Below are 15,172 nucleotides of genomic sequence, written 5' to 3' on the forward strand. Positions count from 1 at the left end.
TGATATTGCACTTTAAAGGTATGTTTTATTGTGTTTTTGGTTGTGTTTTATTGTGTTTTTGGTTTTATTGTGTTTTTGGTTGTAGGTACATCAAAGTGAAGAATTTGGAGTGATTGGAGCAAAAGGAATAAAAATGGACCAAAACAGAGCAAACCAGGTCTAACCAGGGCACACTGGAGCCATGGGGACCAAAACCAGACACTTGGGTGTCTGTGTCCGACGCTTAAACAACCAAAATGGCGTTTAGGAACCACTAGACAAAGCGACCAAAATCGGCGCTTAAGAGTCAAAAATGGTTTTCAACATATCTTCTAGAATATACTTTAGATTTAGACGATTTTTAAAGTGCTACTTCGTGTGTCTCTTAGAGAATTCATTGGAAATGATAAAAGGAACTTTCTAGAAGGATTTGGGGCAGTTAGAAGGTGGTCTTTAAAGACTTTTGAAGAGGCACTTAAGCACCTCTTGGGAGATTCATTGAATTTGGACACTTTTGAAGAGACACTTAAGCACCATTGGGAAATAATAAATAAGGCTTGAAAATGTTTTTAAAATGACTCTTAGACTCTTGAACTAATTGGAAGAGCAGAAGAATAAGAAGGCTTGGGTGTGAGCCCTAAGGGGGGCGACGAGGTGAGAGAGAAAGAGAGACTGAGAGATTTCTTCTTTTTTTCACTTTGTTCTTGAAGAGGATTGTAAGGATATTGATTTTTCTATACGAGGAGAGTTTGATTTTTATCCAAGATAAGTATTTTCATTATATTTTTATTTGAACCTAGTACTTTTTTGCATTGTTTTAAAGTTTTGTTCAATGAAAAGTTCTTGTTGTTTCTTCATGTGTTGTGTCTAGTTTTCTTTACTCTCCCCTCTTACAATGAATTAATATGCATGTGTGCATGTGTAGGATATATGTAGGATATATAATTGAGTAGAGTGAGAACATATTGTGATGATTTTACTTTTTTCTTCATTTACATGTAAACTTGATCAACTTGCATGTTAAAATATGTTGTGATAACATGTAAGATCTGTGATGGTGTTGTCTCAATCAATTAATGGTAGAATTACATAGATTGTATGGATGAGAATGTAGTCCATATGGTTGAGTGCAAATAAATAGGGATATATACTTTGATGGGTTTAGAATTAGAGGAACTTAGAGTGACAGGCTAAAGCCCCTTAATTTGGTCTATTATTTCAGGTTTTGATGCGAGATGTTAGCCTCTAGGTGGAGGTATAAGAGGGAACTCTGGAGTGAGAGCTAGTATCTTCCATGTCTAGCCTGTCTTTAGAATTATTAAACCTTTAGATTAACCAATATTTATTATAGCATCTCTAGTAAGGGTAACGAATATAATTGCTCCTATTTGTCACAATCACTCTCACTACTTGTTTTACTTTTTACACATGTCACTAATTTCATTATATGAGGAAGAGTACTTTTAATATATTAAACCCCATTTTATTATTTTCACCAAGTATTTTAGTTTAGGAGTAGAAGTAGTATTGTAGTAACCTTTATCAACCTTTCAAGCTAGGGCGTGTTATTCTAGACTAGAACTTCTCTTAAAAGCCGACGTGATTAACCTTGATCTCCATAGGATCAATATTTGGGGCTTAAATAGAAAGCTTATATTACTAGATAAAGATACGTATACTTGCGTAAAATCTCTACTATTTAAAAATATAATTGACATCTTACTTTTCTTGGGATCAATTGGGATCAAGTTTTTGGTGTTGTCATTATCGGGGAATAAAATCTTCAAGTAGTGGTGTCAACTTCATAAATCCTTACATATAAAAAATATCGGGATCAAGTTTTTGGTGTCGTTGCTGGGGATTAAAATCTTCAAGTAGTTGTGTTAACTTCGTAAATCCTTACATATAAAAAATATCGGGATCAGTGTTCATATGCACATGTGTGTATAATAATAATATAAAAGGTTAGACAAAAGAAAAAAGATTCATTCCGCCTTTTATAACAAAAAATATTTTTATGCCAGACACCCCCATCATACATTTGATGAAGCTCCAAACCTCCTCTCCACCTCACCATCCAACTCATATTCCATGACTATCTACTCAAACTGAGCCATAAAGACCTAGGCCAATGAAAACAATCGATGCTTTAATAGCTGGTCCATGAAGTACTAAATTTCTTTTTGAAATTTGTTTTGAGAGGGGATATGTATACAATTTTTTATGATAGGTCTCGAATGAAATTTTCAAGCATTTTCATTGTGGTCATCCGAGCAATCATCCACTTGTTATCTCCCTCAAAACCCTCATAATAGCATTCTTATAAAATGAGCTCCATCTCCAGCCTTTCAAGATAGATCATCTTTATCTAGCATTGTCTTCAGCATCGATCCACTCGATGTGGCCTCACTCAAGTATCTTGATAGACTTCTTCAACTTGTTTATCTTCATCTTATCTCTCTTTTGACCCCTTAGTAAGCACTGAATAACAAAGATCAGCATATGGGAGGATTACCACCTAACTGTCTGAAGGTGACTGACTTCCAACGTGTGGCCATTTCCATCCATTGAAACAAAGCATCCACCAAAGGGGAAAACATGGCTTCCCAAAAAATAGAGGCATACTCAACAACACGTGGAGCTGAAGAATTTTAATATTTTGCCAATTCCACGATTTCATAATAACCATCTATGCTTTTTCTCAGCATACCGCCTTTTGGTAGTGGGGATCATTATATTGGGGTCTCGTGTGGTTAACCAACCATCTTCTCTTTAAATTAGGTATCCTTCTCACCAACACCTTCTTTCTCTTACACTGGGTCTTATGATGAGCTAGCTCTTATGCTTCCAGAGTAGCTTCTTCACCATGGGGTTGCATTTCCATGACATCTTCTTCACTTGGAAGGTCACCATCGCCCTCATGGAATGATGGCCTAGAGGAAGAACTTCTCAAATAAATAACGATGCTCAAAATTGCTACAAAGTAATCCATAAACCACACAAGTATGTGTCAATCAAGTAAAATATAGAATTAGAATCCTCGTATCAATCCCACAAGAATAATTGCTAACTTTTTTAATAGGGTAATTTATGGCTTATTACAACACTAAGTCTAGTTTATTTGAAGGTTTCAAATTTATAGAAAGTAAAATGTTATAAAATCCTAATACATTAATTAGAAAATAGAACTAAGTTTCATTAAAGTCTTCAGAAGTGAAAGGTTCATAATCCTGTGACACTAGTCTATTGATTTCTCGACATTCTTTCTTAAGGGTTTCCTATATTGTTGTTGAAAATTACAGACAGTTCCTTCTTAGCCTATGTCAAGGTCATAAGAAGCATTGAAATCTCATATTACTGTTAAGTAGATATAACCATGAAACTTTTCCCAAGAATCCTATAATCCTTTATCAAGATTTTATTCTCCTATTGAAAATATGTCTATTCCAGTAGGCGAATGTATGCTAACCTACTTGTTCTTATAGTCAATATTTAGAAGTTCCGGATCGCAAGAGTTTTTGACTACCTAATTGGCCATAGTAGGAGTAAACTATGTTCAGAAGGTTAAAACATCAACATATTAAATCCAAAGCAAATAAAAATTTCAAGGGATAACTCATAGATCAAAACATCAATTCAACACGGATCTTACATCATAGAAGTATAAAGATTATTAGCTAATGCATGATGGAAGAAAATAAAAGAACTTCCATTGAAACCATCAAGAAAAAAAAAACATAAGCACATATAGAAGAATCACAACCAAGCTAATTTCCCTTTGCAATACCCTGCAATCCTCTATATATAATACTAGCTCCCGTAGATCTCCCTCGTACAAGTGCTCACAAATTTCTCTCTCACAGCTTTCACAGCTCTCCAAGAAAACACCATAGAAATCTTCCCCCAATAATAACTAATGGGTAAAACCCTATGGTTTACAAAAACTCTGCAAAAGTAAGGAAAGAGGAAGTTTCCCTAGCCAAGAGCTATTCCTTGACCTCAATACAACAGCTTATATGCTCAAGCCTCAAAACTACACACAAAAGCATTTTAAATTTGCCAAAATGTGCACAATATTGCGGGTGTGCTGAGAGTGTGACACAGATGTGTTGAGGTGCAGTGCGGATTCATAACCTTTTAGGGTCTATGATGTGCACATGCTACAGATGAACATAACAGTGTCGTTAGCTTTGTGAGGAGGTGCGGGTGCGCTGGCCTTTTGGTCGTTTTTACATCTTCAGCTCCCTGAAGCATGCTTAGCACCTATATTATGTAAAACACTATCCAAAGACCTTCCATAAGTGTAAACTTATCATAATCATGAATTAAAATATAGAATTATTAAAAAAATATATTGTATTTTTACCTCACATCAATTCTCTCAAACTTAATTATTACTTCCCCTCAAATAATCTCATAGCTAAACATAGAATCAAGAAAATGATTTTATAGGTTATCATCTAGGATTTTATAATTCTAAACAAGACTATATAATTCATAATAAAAGATGTTCAAATATCATTTCAAGGTTGGATTCTCCTTAATTTCTAATAAACTATCCATTTCATTAATTAACTTTTTTCTGAGCTTAAACAAGTTTCAACGTACTTAATCCAGTGTGATTAAAATATTTGCATTACCCAAAATTAATTTTAAGTCAATTAATTATTAGTAAAATAACCAAAATTTATTTAAATTTATATATAATATATTATTTATAAATTTCAATAAGAAAATATTTAGCTTTTATTAATTGGGAAGGGACTAGAACATTATTATTTTCTTTTTTTCATGTTTAACCTCAAGCCTCTTCTAAAAAAGACTTGCCACTTATTATTTTATTTTTTTTTCTTTTGGATCAAAGCATTGCATAAATTTTCCTTTTCATTTTCCTTTTGTTCTCTTAAGCCCACTCAAAATTTATTTAATTCCACTGGGAATTACTATATCAGGTTAAGCATATTTTCTCTTAAGAATTTTGAATGTTCATTCTCCACCAATTAATATTTCTCAATTACTTAATAATATGAATTTCAGAATATTAAAGACCATTTAATATTCAAGTAGATTTTTTGTGCTGTAGATTTAAAGGCTTAAATATCTCTGGTTAATTACTTAAATTTTGAATTACACATTTTTAATTATTCATGAAATTTTAAGGCTTTAGGTAAAATAATTAAAGTTAAGGCCCTAATCATTAGAAAATCAATTCTAATTTCTACCTTTAATGAATATTCACATTTCTTATGAATTTATTGTACAATCTAATCAAATCACCATTGATCCTATCATGAGTTACTACTCAAAGGTGAAGTTTATTACTCATATTTATAAATTATTTATTAGAAAAATACATAAGTATTGCTCCCTCCCTCAAACTTATTTTCTATCTCATTCATGCCACATCAAAACTTCAAGAATGGAAAACTGTACAACATGTGACACATGTAATCGAACATCATAGTACATCATCTCTCTTCAACAAAAATTGTAAACATCTATATCAACATCTACATTGCTTGTAAGACTTCAAGTAGATAAAGGAGATCATCATAATAAAATAAAATCATAGAAAAATTGATAAAGTGCAGTGCAACCTACTCTGATAATGTATCCAAATAAATATTAACATGAAAATTCAAATTAAAAGCAAAAATAAAATAAATTCAATTTTAATTCAAAGAAAATAACACAACACACACTAGAATCAATTAATAACATGTGAGTTTTCTCCTTAGTAGTGCTTTGTTTAATGTCCTTAGCCCGACCAAATTAAATTAATCCTAAGGTGTTTCTTTAGGGTCAATTTGCCTTTTCCGTTATCCCTGATCAATCTTCCCAAATTTTAGCTGATGTAAGGAATGTTATATGTCATCAACCCTCAATATTAACCCCAGATCTTCTTAAATGCATGAGATGTTGACCTCACCTTCAATCAACCCTTCATTCGAGCTTAAGACAAGCTCAAAACCAACTCACATCAATCTCAAATCCAAAATCTATTTAAAATGGGCTAAGAACAAACGATTCATGAATCATTTGAGTTTTCATCATTAACTTAAATTTTTGTGAGTTGGGGCTCATACTTTGACTTCAATTGCCTTAACTTGGAGATATTGAGCTAAGATTTACCCTGTCTTTGAAATCCTTGAGTGTTGCTTTACCAGTGGTAGACAGAGGCTATGTTTTTTTATTATGATTTTGTGTCTTTGCACCCCGCGCACAAGAGAGAAACCATGTGTGATTGTGTACACATCCTTAAACTAGTGTGACCGTGTATATTCGGGCATAGACACCCTTAGAAGTTACCAAGTTTAGCCATGCCCGATAAAGACATGGCAATGCTCTCAAGCCACACCAACATCTGTGGCTTTTTCCTCACATCCAACAATAAATTGACACATGACATTTAACCTTCAGTGATCCATCGGAGCTCCAACCGCTAGAAGAGTCAAAACCTTCGATTCTTGCCTCAATTGATGATCGTCGGAGCTAATTTTTGAGCTATAACAACTCCCATCTCCACCTCAAGCTATTATATATAGGCCCTTGCTTTCCCTCCTTCAACACATACATAAAAAAAACGCATAACAATTAGATTGAGCACCTTCTGCTTCTATCTGGTAAGTTTATTCCCTCCTTTTCCTTTTGTATTTTCTTAGTTGTTTTTAAGTTAGGTTACGTTCAAGTTAATCCAATTAGATAGTCCTGAATTAAACTTGGGCTTGGGTCTGACTTAGGTTGACTCAAACCCAGCCAAAACCTAACCTAAAACCTAGCCCGACTTGACATAAATGTTAACATATCCTAACTGAAATCTAAGCCCTAACTTCGAGGTTGTTTGCCTAGTGCAACAAAAATCTTCACTTTATCTTTAGGTCTTTGCATGATCATGTTGCACAATCTAAGCCTTAACTCATTTTAGGATTCCGAGATTGTCGTTCATCACGACATAAATCCTCATATCTTCTAGGATATTTGTGTGATTGTCTCACACAAATGTAAGCCCTAAATAATAATAAATGACATGATGAAACATTCAATAATTTTGTTCTCGAAATTGAAACTAAACCATAAGATAGCTTCGGAAGTCATTGAGGTTCTCCTCAAGATCTGTGAAAATAATTTTCTTTCTTTGCATCCTATAATAATGTTCCAAATTTGAGTCTTTCCTATTTTATATTTCTTGTTCAGATCTTTGAAAAGTTTATTCTTTGATATTCTTGAAGATAATCATTTCTAATCTAAATCGAGAGTTTTCTTAAGTGACCTCGATCATTTGAGATGAACATAACTATAGGGGCTTGTCTCTCTATATGGAGCTTTAAGAACCCAGGTAATATAGAACCTATATAATCTTTCATATTAGATAGGAAAATTTATTGGGTTATATAAATAGTTCGCTGACTAAACGGACGTCATAAATTCTATAGTTTATTTAATCAAGCTCATGGATAAGTGATATGTCTATTTCTTGGGATAGATATGTCACTTATAATGTTGTGCTCGTTTATTTAAACTATTATTTATATGATATCGGTTCGGTCTCGTATTTTCAAAAATTAAAACATTACTTTTCAAAATAAAAATACTACTTTTCTAGAAAAAAATAAATTTACATGTATATTAAATTAAATCAAAACTACATCACCTACCCAATTTAGCGGCCAACAAGGGGAAACCTTGTAGAATCGACCCGAAATTTTGGCCAGAATCATGTCATAATGATAACGACGTGTCTCTTGAAGAAATATCAACCCCTATAAATAAGGGGTATTGTATGAAACAAGTAGAATCTTTGTCCTCCAAGATTTCTTGGCATTTTCTCAACAGGAATCGTTCTTCTTCGTATGTGCTTTTATCCTTGAGTGTGATCCAAGGATAAATTTAAGTTCAAAATTTTCAAATTCTACTAATTTTCGTCAAGCCTCCTTCAAAATGATAATTTTAATTTTTCATTCAAACTGAATAAAAATGAAATTCTTATTTTTAAATCAGATTTTAAATTTACAAACAACCAAACAAGACCTAAAATAGTTAAAAATTAAAACTCTAATGACATTAGAACTTGCAAGAATTTTCTTAATGATTTAATATCAAATATAATTTAGCCAAACAAAGAGGGAGACAATTTAAAAACCAAGATTTTCTTTTCCCACAGGAGAAACAAACTTGCAAAAAACGAACTCTTAAAAGGAAACAAGGAAAGAGAAGTGTTATCATATCAATGGGATGTATTAGCTCAAACTCACGACTTCAAAAAAAAAAAAAAAAAAGAGAAAAGAAATCATTACCATAACACATGCCAATGAAATAATTCAACACCCTATTCAATTACTAAACAAAAACTAAAAAATCCATTGAGATAAGAAGAAAGGAAGTGAGTGAAAAAGTCAAAAAGTTCGCCTTTATGATTGCTTGGTAGTTATAAAATAAGGGATTATTATGTCAACTAATACATATTTTTTGTTTCATCTCAAATATGATGAAATAAATCATTATTAACAAATAAAAATCGTAGAAAGTGTAAACTTCAATATTGATTATGATATTTTGTCGAGTAATCATACTCTTATGAGACATTTGCATTGATAGCACAAATTTTTTTATTTATTTACATTTATAATATTTAAAATTTGAAATTTACATCAAAAATATCATTTTATTAGCTCTTAAAAATTAAATAAATATTTTTTATACATAAATTTATAGCAACAAGGTGTTAAAATTAAGAATGAAAAAGAAAGTGGTGCGCATTTGGCCATTGCGTTAAAGAGGAGCATAAACCGGACCATTGTGCGTAATTTACGTTGGATTATAATTACGAGTAATAGTGGACAGAGCATGAGAATCCGTCCCTTTCTCGGGCTCCGCGCGTCAAAAGCCTCTACTTTGGCAATTATTTGATTGTTACCGGCCATTAAATAATGAGAGCATTAAATCGTCAGCATTTCATCAGCTGTGATCTCATTCTCAAATTTATTTACTCTAGATGTTTTTTTTTTTTTTTCGTGGTGTGATTTTATTATACTCCGGATTTATTTTTATGCCCGGAGTCCGTCCAAAAGAATCAATTTCGAGCCATCCTGTGATTGGTTTGAAAGCGGCACTAATGAATTTGAATACGGTTTGAAATTAGTTTATCGCTCTTTCAATTTGCTTTCGGGTCAACTTAACTTGAAACTGAAATGAGTTTGATCCAGATCGAAATCAAAATAAAGTTAGCCAAATTGAGCTATGATTGTATGTTCTTGCTAGAAAATAAAAATGAGTTAGCTTGCTTCGATTGAGTCAATTTAAAATGATGAATATATTCCAAAATTTTATTTAACATTTTGTTATATATATATATATATATATATATATATATATAGTATAAAATATTTCAAATACAAGATCATCTAGGGCACCTATTTAAACAAATTTATAGTCAAACAGACTGTCTCGACAAGAAGAATTCAATACTACAAAAATTAGTTTGATCCTGGTTCAATAAAGCTCAGATAAATTATTAAAGCACAATTAGAAGTTTTAATCATCATTTGAATGGTAAAATAGATTTCAAATTTGACATGTTTATTGTCAAGTCGAACTTCTTGATAAGATGAATTGAACAAGCCTAAGCTCACTGAATTCTGAGGTCATTAAGGTACATATATCTTTAAATAACCTCTTATGATCAAGTGAAATCTATTTGAGTCATCCAATCAAATGGTTGGGGAAGTTATTCACCAAAACCAAAATGACTCTCCCCTAGAGACTATAAGTAAACCCCCTCTTAACTTGAAGGGAACAAATGAGGAAGAAGAATTCCAAAGCCTGTTATGAACTGAAGATTCAATGATAACGTCGGACCTCCCTAGCTGCCAAACATGCCGACCACCGCCAATCGGACATGTCGACCACCATCGACCTGCTTCCCGCCGCCGCCTCAAATCATTACTTAAAAATGAAACATTCAAAGACAATCGTAATTTTCAATGTAAATATGTAAACTCATTCACCACGACAAAAGGATGTACATTTGTACTTACACACTTATAGTAGATTGCTGTGACTGCGTAAGAATCCGTGATTTTTTCTTTTACGGATTTTTTTCATGTAAAAATCTTAGTGTCTCCTATTGCTAAATTTATATTATTTATGTGTGTGTCGAATCTTTGTACAAAGAACATTAAATTATCACTCTATCACTGTGAATTTTCCGGCTCACAACAGATTCGAAGAAAATTTGATTTATGATATCGGCCCAAAGCTAAACTTGCATATTTTGATCCAAATCAAAATTTGAATCAACTTTCGAGCGATTGTTGATAATCAAGCTAAATTCTAAACCCTATATTCAAGCCATAATTTTTAAATTTATACAACTACTTTTGTAATTATAAATTAGTTTATTTGTTATTTACAATAAATACAAAGTACCATGATTAGTTTAGTGTTAACTCTAGTTAATTGACCTCCATCAAATTTGAATTAATCAACCTCGAATGGATTGAAAATTCATTTGAGTTTAATAGAAGGAGAGATTTAAATTTCTCCCATTTAGAAATTAAAACAGAATGCAACTAATAGATAATCCAGTTTAATTCTTATACTGGAAATGTAAACTAAGTTATGAACATGAACTCTGGTAAGTGCGTCCTTTTCGGCATCAATTTTACATACATGCCACTAAATTCTTATGTACTTACATATCTAACAATTAATAGCATCTATTTTTATATTTATACCATCTAATTTTTTTATATTATTATATTAAATTTTAAAAAGTAAAATATACATTTTTTATGTATAAGGTGACGCCCCACTCGTATACAAAGATACAAACAGATATACAGATATATGTATATTAAAATTTAGGTGTTAGATATGTAAATAAATAAGAATAAAGTTTGTATGTAAATCTTCAATCCAAAAAAGGTTCGCTGACTTCCATGGCCGAAAGACCATGTGATCTTCGCTCTTCAAGTCCAAAACATTGACGAGATCTTTTGGAAGACACATGCACGGTCGGCAAGTCTCCAGCCCGAAGAATTTGGCAGGCTGGTTTCTCTTCACCCGCCGTAAAGGGTGCTGTGTGCTATATATATATATATATATATATATATATATAAGAATTAATATATTATAGAATATCATAAATCAATTAAGAATATATTGTTTTCGTATAACTGTTAGTGTAGTGCCTAGCCGAGATAAAATCATGAAAAGTATATATTCATCTATTTCAGTGATATTCTTGTTACCTTTTACATCAATAACATAACATTCAAAAAATTCATATTCATTATAAATAAAAATTTTGTCAACACGAATCACAAAGAAATCTAACAGCAGACAGAGAAGATGATGAGGCAAGCTGGGGCCCGCCAGGAGCAGCCCGACGGTCTGCATTTACCCGTCCGACTCTTGCAAGCCAGGAATAATCTAATACCATGTCGGATGAAAGAGAACGACATTTTTTCCAAGGTAAAATTGGAGGGATCTTGTACGAACAATCAAACAAAATTCCTCATACAGACAGGGCAGACGATAGAACCCCCCCGAATCTTGACGAATGGCTAGCATATTTTGGTCGACGCCTCGACTATTATCGTCTATATTATAAATCGGTCAAACAGTTTTTCAAGCTCCCGGCCTAATAATTATATACCACCTAAAATATCCCCAATCATACCTATTTTACTAGGGGTAAGATGAAATCCTATTGTCCTTTTTCCTATATATAGGGGGTCATTTCATGAATAATGATTACACAATTTCACTATTCATTATTGTGCTTTCTCTACTCTTTTCCTCTCTTTTACACTCTATTCCTTGGGTGTGTCTCCCAGACAATTTTGAATTAAGATCCTAAAAGGTGCAATGAGCAAGAAGTCATGTTGTCAACAAGAAGAGGAGTGCAATAAAATTAGTAGAAGGAAAACCACCAGAGGGACTTAACGAATGTCGAATGTACTAGAGAATTCATGGAGGGGCTCATACAACGGGAGATGTAGGAGTTAAGAACCCAGATCTCAAACCAGGTGTTGGACCAGATCGTGGAGGTCCTAAGATCTATCACGGCTTTAGAAGGTGTACGAGTTTCATCAAGGGCATAACCCCTATCGAGAGGCGGTGCCGACGCACAACGGCTGAAAACTAAACAATGGCCCAAAGGGCCGAAGACTCCCAGTATTAGGACAGTGTTGGATTTGTACTGATGGAGAGGTAGCGATTCAGGTGCACTGAGGCCCCACACCAGTCATTTAAATTTAAGGTCTTGGGGTGGGGGCCCCCCCCCCCCCCCCCGAGAAGTTTAAACTCCTAGCGTTTGAGGACTACAAAGGTTCTAGCCTCTCACTTCTAGACTGCCCACTGTGCCATCTCTTTAGGACTAATTAGTTCTTAGGTTTCAAACTCTAGATCAAATTGATAAGAATCTAGTTTATCACCCTAGAAATGCTAATTAACACCCATCAAATCTTATCTCTCTATCTATTTGAACTAAGCAATGGACTACCTTATCACACACTAGATAAATATGATTCTTACTAATTGAGGAATACATAGCTCTCCCTGATCATTATGGCTTCACAAAAAGTTTTAACATACAAATTTGCCAGATTGAATATGTAAATTATGTACGAAGTAATGAATCATGACAAGTATGGAATAAGAGAAATCATAAATAATTCTAATTCTATACGAAATTAATCCTTATTGCAGAGAGAAAGATAAAAAAGACTACTCAGATCTCATGGGAATAACACAATAAAACATGATTTATATTAAAATTTAGGTTCACACAATAAGCAAAACTCAAACAAAAATACAAAATACTTATCTTAAACTTCTCCCCGCGAAAATTCTTTAAAGTTTCTTTGAAGTATTCTCCAAACTCTCCTTACAATTAACTCCAAGAGCACACAAAACAAAAACTTTCACTAAAAGTTTAACAAAAGTCTCCACACACACACACACACACACACACACAAAACCTCATGCCACACACTCTTCTCAAGCTCTCTTTTCTAGTTTCTCTTGAATCCTTTTATAATAACTCACAAAATCCCCAAGAGTCACTTCAGATTCCTCTTCAAAATTTGTCCAAATTCAATGCATATTGAAGAAAATTGATTTTGGCGCCTAGGCGTCCAACTCTGGTGCATAAGCGCCACCCTTCTAAAAGCCCCGAATAACTGATCGGCGCCTAAGCACCAGATCTTGACGCCATGGTGTCGAAATCTCTATATCCTTACTCCATTTTGCTCCGTTTTAGCTCCCTTTTATACAAAACTCCATCTCTTGTACCAGAAACTAAAAACATGCAAAATACCTTCCATTAAAGTGCAATATCATTAAAAATAAGCATAAAATGTATAAAGAAAAATAGCACATTTTAAGGCGCATCAACCATCACATCCACCCCGCGTGGGCGATCAAACCAATAGGCCTAGACCAGACTGGTCCTAGAGCCGACAAAAGCATTTAAGAAATCTCACCACTGTAACGGTTGCAGACTCATGTCGTCACTACGAACTCCTGCAATGCTCCGACAAACTTATAGGGAACATTACCCATGCAAAGATGAAGCTCTTCTCTAGCATAGGAGAGTGATGCCTTGCTCCCAAGATTCTCCTCAAGAAAGCCCTCTCAGACCTTCATAAAATGTAGGAAAATATGAAGAAGATGAGCAGGAAGAAGAAGGTGAGGAGGAAGAAGAAGAAGATGGAGAAACCTCTATTCCTTGCTTTCTCTCCAAGTAGCATATCCAATGGACCTCCAAATCCTCTCTAAGGCCTCAAAAAGCCCTTCTCTAAGAGCTTTCCCTCCAATTCTAAACAAAGAAGAAAAAGGAGACGGAGCGGAAACCCCCACCCCCCGATCGTGGGAAATGGGAGCCCGCCAAAATGAGAGGGGAGGGGTTAGGTTAAAACCCCTCTCCTCAACAAAAATGACCAAAATTTACCCTAAAAGAAGCATTAGATCCTTCTAGATGAGGTAAAATGGGGATTAACAATCAACCGGTGGCTTACGGTGTCAAAACGACGTCAAAATCGCAAAAACTTCACGACATAGAGGGTGACTGGTGCCTAGGCCCCACATTTCAGGCACTATAGCACTGCCTGGGGTGCCAAAGAGCTAGTCTGGGCGCCTTGGCACCAGATGGACGGTGCTTGGCTCTATGCTCTTGGAAAAATGGGATTTTTTGGGCGACTAGGCGCCGAAAAAAATGTCTACTTACCAAAATCAAGTCCTAGACCTCTAAAGGCTCATGCTAGATGATTCAGAAAGGTGTTTTGGGTGCTTAGCCATCCAGGGACGGTGTGAGGGTGTGACTAGCCCAAAACTTTGATTTTTATCAGGAAAACCTGATGGAATTCTTTTTCATTTGGAGGCTATAGGAGACTTTATGTGTGTGAAATATAGTCTCATAACTTCAAAATGGAGTATTTAGGTTAGTCATTGACCAGAGGAAAATATGTTGAGATTTTCATACCTATTTTATACTGTTTTTGATGATATTGCACTTTTAAAAAATGTATTTTTGATGTTTTGTTGCAAGAATGATGAATTAGGGTCATTGGAGCAAAAATATGAAAAAAGGAGCGAAAAGGTCCAAAATGTGCAGAATTGAACTAGGGTGCCGACAGCGCCATCGACCCCGCTGACGGCGAGATTTTCCCGAGACTCCAGAATTAATTCATTAAGAAGGTCCGTCGATGGCACCCTCGAGGCCGCCGACGGCGAGCTCGGCGGTTATGTCTAATCAGGCTTTGGATAAGGCCAAATTTTGAAGGGATGCTTAGGTAACTCTTGGGAAAGCTCATCCATGACTTTAAAAGAATGTTTTGGCCGAAAATTGAAGAGCCTAGAAGTCTGGGAGAGAGTTCCTAGAGGTTAGAAAGGTTTCAATAGTGTGTGAAAATTGTGAGGAATTCTTCGAGAGATTGTAAGAGTGGAGGGAAAGTGAGAGATTTATTTCTCCTTGTTGTTTCGAAGAGGAATTATGTGTGTTGTAAAGAAAGGAAGAGATTCAGAGGAACTTTGATGAGTGTTCTTGGGGAGAAATTAGAGATAAGTTATTTACTTGTTATAGTTTGTATGACTTTGATTTTATATATGAATTCTGAGTTTTGTTGTGTTTTCCCATGAGATCTGAGTAGTTTTCTCTATCTTTCTCCTTGTCTTGAGATTTGTGAAATGG

General features: G+C 34.3%; 1 protein-coding gene across 1 annotated transcript in view; it reads right to left on the reverse strand.

Annotated features, from left to right (window-relative positions):
- Positions 1 to 2,818: 2,818 nt before the first annotated feature.
- Positions 2,819 to 15,172, reverse strand: part of LOC110033067 (protein NUCLEAR FUSION DEFECTIVE 4-like) — a 19,197-nt gene continuing 6,843 nt past the window's right edge. Inside the window, exon 4 of the mRNA XM_020736927.1 lies at positions 2,819 to 2,955. Within this exon, the coding sequence (XP_020592586.1) occupies positions 2,819 to 2,955 (137 nt within the window). The remainder of the gene's footprint in view (positions 2,956 to 15,172) is intronic.

The sequence above is a fragment of the Phalaenopsis equestris genome, unplaced genomic scaffold (genome assembly GCF_001263595.1).
Source record: "Phalaenopsis equestris unplaced genomic scaffold, ASM126359v1 Scaffold001083, whole genome shotgun sequence".
NCBI lineage: Eukaryota > Viridiplantae > Streptophyta > Magnoliopsida > Asparagales > Orchidaceae > Phalaenopsis > Phalaenopsis equestris.